The sequence below is a fragment of the Mandrillus leucophaeus genome, unplaced genomic scaffold (assembly GCF_000951045.1).
Source record: "Mandrillus leucophaeus isolate KB7577 unplaced genomic scaffold, Mleu.le_1.0 Scaffold132, whole genome shotgun sequence".
Classification (NCBI taxonomy): Eukaryota; Metazoa; Chordata; class Mammalia; order Primates; family Cercopithecidae; genus Mandrillus; species Mandrillus leucophaeus.
The window spans coordinates 772,496-780,292 of record NW_012101277.1 but is presented as its reverse complement, the minus strand read 5'-3'; the positions used below and the strand labels follow the sequence as shown (position 1 = coordinate 780,292).

Genomic DNA, 7,797 nt, shown 5'->3' with positions numbered 1-7,797 from the left:
ACATTTACTAGTACAAATTTCCAGGGCCTGAAAGAGCTTGGGGTGTTTATTTGAAGGAATAGCACAAAGGCCAATGTGTTTGGGGAGTAGCAAATGAGGAGGAGAATGATTTGGATTAGGTCACAGAGATAATCATGGGTCAGGTCATTAAGGGCCTTGAAGGCCGTGGTAAGGACGTGGGATTTACTCCTGGATAATGGAAAGCAGTGCAAAGATTTAAATTCATTGGCCAGGTGCGGTGGCTCATGCCTGTAATCCCAGCACTTTGGGAGGTCAAGGAGGGCGGATTACCTGAGGTCAGGAGTTTGAGACCAGCCTGGCCAACATGGTGAAACCCCGTCTCTACTAAAAATACAAAAATTAGCTGGGCATGGTGGCAGGTGCCTGTAATCCCAGTTACTTGAGAGGCTGAGACAGGAGAATCGCTTGAACTCAGGAGGTGGAGGTTGCAGTGAGCTGAGATCGCACCATTGCACTCCAGCCTGGGCAACAAGAGTGAAACTCTGACTCTAAAAGAAAAAAAAAAAAAGATTTAAATTCATTACCTCAGAAGTTATATTGATTTCCATGTTCAAAAGACAACTGTCCCTTTAGAAAATGGATTGTAGGGGTCAAAAGTGACTAAATAGGCTATTACAGTAGGTGCTGGAGATTCAAACTAGGGTAATAGCCATAATTATGAGAAGTCAGTAGATCAGGAATATATCTTGAAGAAATTGCCAGTAAGCACTGATGGGTTACATTTGCGGAATAAAGAGAAGGGAGGAAACAGATCTCTCAGGTTTCTCTTTTGAGTAGTAGAGTGAATGGAGTGCCATTCACTTAGATGGAGAGACTAGTGGAAGAATAGACTTTTACTGTCACATAAGGCAATCAAGAAAATTAATTCCATTCTGAACATGTTTAGGTATGTTATAACCACACAATAATTTGTAAGTGAACTCTATGACTTGATGTATGGTTTATGCAAATCTGTGCAAGAATAAGCCATGCTGTAACAAAGTGTCAAACTACTTGGGAAATGAGAATAAACTATATACTGTATATTTAAAGTACAAGGTCACTAAGCAAGTGAGTGTTTCTGTTAAGATAATAGCTACCATTTATTGAGGGCTTGCTGTTTATTTGAACCATACGGAATTGCAGATCCCAACATTTTTGGACTTGAAAATGACAATGCTATATGGGTCATCCTAATATATAGTAACCATAGAATTAGATGTTTATGTACGAATTAATATTCACAAAAACCCTTAAGGTAGGCTTCTTACTATCTTATAGTTTACAAAATAAAGGTGCTGGAAGATTTAAAATAACCCGCCAAAAGTCTGATGACAAGTAAGAACAAGGTCTGACATAGCATCTTATCCCAAAAGTAACACTACCCAGATTTCTAGCCAAGGAATCATGTTGCCTTCCCCAAAATGACAAAAGCTTCAGATTCACAAGGCACAGAAATACAGAGAAGTGCTTGGTCTGACTGCATGGAGAATGGCTGTCTCCCTACTATCGATACCCAAATTCAAGTTGACCTTACAAGCCTGTACTGCATTTTTATTTTATTTTATTTTTTATTTATTTTTTGAGATGAAGTCTCGCTCTGTTGCCTAGGCTGGAGTGCAGTGGTGTAATCTCAGCTCACTGCAACCTCTGCCTCCTGGGTTAAGTGATTCTCCTGCCTCAGCCTCCCAAGTAGCCGGGATTACAGGTGCTGCCACCACACCCAGCTAATTTTTGTATTTTTAGTAGAGACAGGGCTTCACCATACTGGCGAGGCTGGGCTCGAACTCCTGACCTCTAGCGATCTGCCCACCTCAGCCTCCCAAAGTGTTGGGATTACAGGCGTGACCCACCACGCCCAGCCTGTACTGCATTTTCAAAGCAAATCCAGTGAACAAAGAGCAATCAGACAGTAATTTAACACTATCAAGGGTTGTTCAAAAATTCCCACCATGAACCTGGCATGCTGGCATGTTCCTGTAGTCTCAGCTACTTGAGAGGCTGAAGCAGGAGGATTGCCTGAGCCCAGGAGTTTGAGGCTGTGGTGTGCTGTGATCTCACCTATGAGTAGCCGTTGCACTGTAGCCTGGCCAATATAGCGAGACCCCATCTCAAGAAAAAAAAAATTAAATTTATCTCATCAAGAATTTTCAGCTTCTCTTCCATATTTGTCACTGAACCTCTCTAATTTGCAAATATGTTAAATATAAAACAAGTGGTTCTAGCCTCAGAAAAAAATATAATGGCACGGATTGAAGCTTAGCAGCCAACAAGCTTTCAGTATGCTTATCAGCTGCCTTATAGCATATTTATTAATGTCCTCTCAAGCATTTCCATACAAAATTAAAAGTGTTACCACCAGTGAGTTAGATTCAATATGAAATTATGTAAAATACGCTATCAGTTATAGGAACTTCAGGCTTTTCCCTCTTTAAGCAGTAGCTAGAATATCTAGATTTCAGTAAAAAGCAAGAAAGTTGGCCAGGCGCGGTGTCTCATGCCTGTAATCCTAGCACTTTGGGAGGCCAAGGCGGGCAGATCACTTGACGTCAGGAGTTCGAGACCAGCCTGGCCAACATAGTGAAACCATCTATACTAAAAACACAAAAATTAGCTGGGCATGGTGGCACCTGCCTGTAATCCCAGCTACTTGGGAGGTTGAGGCGAGAGAATCACTTGAGCCCGGGAGGTGGAGGTTGCAGTGAGCCAAGATTGCACCATTGCACTCTAACCTGAGGGACAAAAGCGAAACTCAAAAAAAAAAAAAAAGAAAAGAAATTCTTCATGTATCTTCTCTAACACTACCTGTGAATCCGTTTGGAACTCTGTAAGTAAAGAATGGCTATTTCAGTTTGGTCACTTAGTAATTACCTGTTCAAGTCAAAGGCTGAAAAAAGTTTAGGAACTAAAAAGCTTTCTGTCTACCCTTGGAAAGAGTATTTTCCATATAGATCTTCCGTTGATGGCGTCAATTAGAGCCAACACTCTTTCCTGGTGGTAAGCAGTGAAAATAGTCACTTGTCAGGCCAGGCGCGGTGGCTCACACCTGTAATCCCAGCACTTTGGGAGGCTGAGGTCGGTGGATCACCTGAGGTCAGGAGTTCAAGACCAACCTGGCCAACATGGTGAAACCCCATCTCTACTAAAAATACAAAAAAATTGCCAGGCATGGTGGTGGGCGCCTATAATCCCAGCTATTTGGGAGGATGAGGCAGCAGAGTCGCTTGAACCTGGGAGGCGGAGTTTGCAGTGAGCCGAGGTCGCGCCATTGCACTCCAACCTGGGCAACAAGAGCGAAACTCAGTCTCAAAAAAAAAAGAAAAAAAAATTTTTAAATGAATCTGTTCTCCAATGCTCTGTAGATCAGGGGTTCTATGAGTATAGTGGCTGGTCCTCAGATTGGTTAAAAAAAATAAGGCAATACTCACCTAGCTTTGTTAAGTTTAACAATATATACCCCAAGTCCTTACTGCAAGTCAGACACCATGCTGTGTGCTAAAACATTTATGTTTTCATTTAAATCTCCTAACACCCTATGCAATAGGTTATATTGTCTTTGCTTTAACTGCAGCTTGCAAATATTAGTAACTTCCTAAGGTCCAAAACTAGTGCAGAACTGGAATTTAAACCATTTTGGCCTCAAAACCAGTGTTCTTACCCCCTATTATATATAGATGAAATTTTAAAATTATAATTATATATAATTACATATAATCTCTATTTATTATTTACATATATTTTTAAAATTATTTTGTATTTTTATTTTTTTTAATTCATTTTTTGAGATGGAGTCTCACTCTGTAGCCCAAGCTGGAGTGCAATGGCACTATCTTGGCTCATTGCAACCTCCGCCTCCTGGGTTCAAGTGAGTCTCGTGCCTCAGCCTACCCCGATTAGCTGGGACTACAGGTGTATGCCACCACACCCGGCTAATTTTTTATTTTAGTAGAGACAGGGTTTCACCATGTTGTCCATTGTGGTCTTGAACTCCATTGCTCAGGCTATCCACCTACCTTGGCCTCCCAAAGTGTTGGCATTGCAGGCGTGACCCACTGTGCCCAGCCTCTTTACATATATATTTTATTTATTTATTTATTTATTTATTTATTTATTTTGAGGCAGAGTCTTGCTCTGTCACCCAGGCTGGAGTACAGTGGTGCTATCTTGGCTCGCTGCAACCTCCGCCTCCCAGGTTCAAGTGTTTCTTCGGCCTCAGCCTCCTGAGTAGCTGGGACTACAGGCACACGCTACCACACCCAGCTGATTTTTGTATTTTTAGTAGAGATAGGGTTTCACCATGCTGGCAAGGCTGGTCTCGAAATCCTGACCTTGTGATCCACTAACCTCAACCTCCCAAAGTGCTAGGATTACAGGCATGAGCCACAGTGCCTGGCCTATCTATATTTTTAAATGGTAGAGCTGATGACTGTGGGAGTAGATAGGGGTGGTAAATGGCAATGCTTGTATTATAAAGGTGGCCAAAGGGTTTAGAATCTCGACCCTGGCTTGAAAACTGTCCATGTGTACTTGTCTTTTTGGCAAGCCTTTGAATTCTTAAAAAGTTATTTATGTGATCTTCATAGTCAAATTTGTCTACAATCAGATTTCTTGAAAAATAATTATTTTGTAGGTGAAGTCAATATTTAGTTAAAATGTTAAATGTATCTGAGCACTAATAGAGATGGATCATTCTGTGATTTTTCTTGCCTTTGACAACAATGCAAACAAAAAGCACACAACAGAAAAGAATAGTGGTTGGATAATCCTTCGAATTATTAGTTTCTGGTCCCAGACTGTGCAAATGAATAGACATGAGTTATACAGAGTAGACTGAAGAAAATCAGGGTGACAAATGTTCAACTATTAGCTCTCAAAAAAACCACTGACTTTAGCCCAACATGAAAAGATCCAGATATATTTTGACAGAGCTTTTGCTCCCAGAGATTAAATAAAGTAAGATCCCGGGGCAAAGAGATGAGTGGGAGAGGAGGCAGAAATCACATGGGAGAGACACCCCAAGCCCTCACCAGAGCCTGCACAGCTGCTAGCCCAGATCCAGGGTACCGCTTAGAAGCTGAGGCAGAACTGAGTTGATCCTCTTGTTGTCATCCTGTGGGTTCACCAGTACATTCTTTGTCCAGTTTGAGGTGATTCTTGCCTGTGTTCCAAGAATCTTTTCATATTCCTTTGATTGACCATCTCTTAAAAATAATCCCCCATCTAACAGACAGGACACTCAAAAACACCGTTTTGCTCCTCTTTCTGCCCCCAAAATGGAGGGTAGAAAACTTAGACTCTTCATTGGTTAATGAAGGAAAAGGCCTGGACACTTTATGGGGTGATGGCTGGTGACAGCTGAAAGGGAAACTTTGTGTAAAACAAAGGAGGATTACTTGAAGTTAGTGCGAAATCATCCACTGAGCTGAGATAGCAGAGAAACACACTACTCCATTTCAGAGTGTGAAATGTCTTGTCACAGGCAGAGAATGTTAGAGCTGGAAGGGAACTTGAGAACATCGGCCCCACCCTTCCACATAGCAGAGGAAGCCCAGGAAGAAACAGATGTGGCCTGGAAAGGGGGCCTGACTTGCTTGAAGTCAAATAGCTGGTCATTTGGCTTTGTCAGAACCAGGAATAAAATGTCCTAGCAATTATCTCCACTGCCCAACACAGGCGAATCTGGCTTAGGAACTCTTTCTTTGGAAGTAGACTTTTCTCTGATCCTGCCTCAAGTCATAATAAGTTGAATGGAGAGTCCAGTTTCTATGTTCTTAGAAGTCCAAATTCAACACCTCACAGTGATGCCAAAGTTAAGTATTTGTGGAATTAAATTAGTTTATGGCATAAAATATAGTAAAGACAAGTTTTTAAATAGTTGTGGGAGAGCCATAACTGCTCATGGAAAATTTGTCTTTCATAGAGACTCTATGGGACTACACAAATTAGCCTACACATGCCTGAAACGGAGTGGCACCACGCACTTAATTTTGTTGAAGTCCAAGCTTCTTTCCCTATGATAAAAGAGGAAGTGACATTCTATACAGCTATGCCTGTGTTCTCCTCATTCTTCCAGGAATACTTTTGTCACTAGAATTGTACAGGTGAAGGAGGAGGGTGTCATCCTATTGCTCGGCATTTCTCATATAATCACTGTAGCTTATACTCCCCACAACAGTTTATCTCAGGATATTTCATGGCTTCACGCCATCCACCATTATTACACCAGAGAAACTCACCAGATTATATTTTCTGTATTCACTCTTCATAGGCTTCTGTTCCCTTGATAGATTTTTGTCTTAGAAACTTTTTTTCTTGAGAAACACTAATGTTTAGCACCACTTTATGTATGCAAGAGTGGATGTAGGTTTCTTTGTAGCAGATTTTAAAACTCTGGCATCCAGCCCTGGTGGTTTCTGGTGCAGAAACTGAGAGACCCTTTGGTGTTCTACCTGGAGGAGTGGCTGGCGGACGAGATCTTGGGTGAGTGACCCTAGGCCCAGACCAAGCTGTAATTCTAGAAATGGCGTGGATGCACCAAGCCCTGCTGGTGGTAGACATAGTGGGCTCCAAGAACCTAGTCGAAATCATGGTTTTTGGGTGGCTCCGTGTACAGAATCGGGTGAAGAGCATGCTCCTGTCCCTGGCATGGTTTCACCAAGGACACTGTGCCCGAGCTGAGAAGATAAAACACCTTGAGAAGAACTTGAATGCCCGTGCCTCAGGCCCTCACACTCCCCAGCATTCTATTGCTTAAGGCAACAGAACTATTGTCAGGAGCATTTTGAGAACTTTCTTGCTTTTGCTGCTAAGGTTGAAGAGAAGCAAGTGCAGCATTCCTAAATCCCTGCATTCCTTTTTCCTGTGTCTTGATGGATAGTGGTTTATTTTGTGGCAAGAGTGAGTTTGAAGAACTACTCTAATAGAGAAATGGCTCTTTTGCCCAATGGTATAATGATCTTTGCACACTTACAATAAAGCAAATTTATTTTTAAAAATTTTAAACTTCTCATAGAGAGGTATTGATGGAACATTCAATTAAAATCTTTGTTTATAGGACTCAGAGATAGCCAGATATTAAACAAATCAAAAAATGTTTCTCATGAATATCAAGTTGACTCTTGATTAACATTTTATACTCTTATTAACATTGTGTACATTGTTTCTATTCAACCAATTTCAGAACTTCATGAAAAAGTTGAGTGGTAGGTTGAGTAATGGGGTAACACAATGGGAGCCTTTTCTGCAAGGCTGGCATGTGAATAAAGTACCTGCAAATCATAAAAAGAAACAAAATAGAGAGCTTTAAAAACAAGAATTTTCACATTGGTCGCATGGGTACATTCACACTCACTGGCTAGGGTTGTTGGGTGTGGGAGTCTAAGCCACAAGACTTTGGTAGCATTTTCAGCCCTCCAATCTCCCTCATTTGTGACCTAGAAAATCTCTGACATGTGGACTGTCCTCACCACAGTATGAGCAGAGGCTCCTGCTTCTTGGTTTATCAGGCAATGCACAGTGAGGAGTTGAAATGAAAGGGTCGAGCTGTGGTGACTACTAGGGCCAAGTCAAGAAGGAAGAGTAGAGCTCATCCCCACGGCCTCAATAAAAGCCTAGGAATGGCCAGAGGAAGAGGCAAAAATGAGAAGGCCTTCAATCATCCCCTTGGATGACTTAAAAGAATGTGTCTCAACCCTGAGTGCACACTGGAATCACCTGGAGAGCTTTATCTTTAAAATCCCGTGGCCCTGGTACCACCCCAGACAAATGGAAACAGAATTTCTACATGTGACACCTGGT

General features: G+C 41.7%; 1 protein-coding gene across 1 annotated transcript in view; it reads right to left on the bottom strand.

The window, feature by feature from the left end:
• Window positions 1-6,970: 6,970 nt before the first annotated feature.
• The window catches only part of LOC105534249 (chromosome unknown open reading frame, human C12orf56), a 126,416-nt gene continuing 125,589 nt past the window's right edge, over window positions 6,971-7,797 (bottom strand). The window contains exon 14 of the mRNA XM_011972932.1: window positions 6,971-7,268. Coding sequence (XP_011828322.1) covers window positions 7,163-7,268 — 106 coding nt within the window. The 3' untranslated portion in view covers window positions 6,971-7,162. The remainder of the gene's footprint in view (window positions 7,269-7,797) is intronic.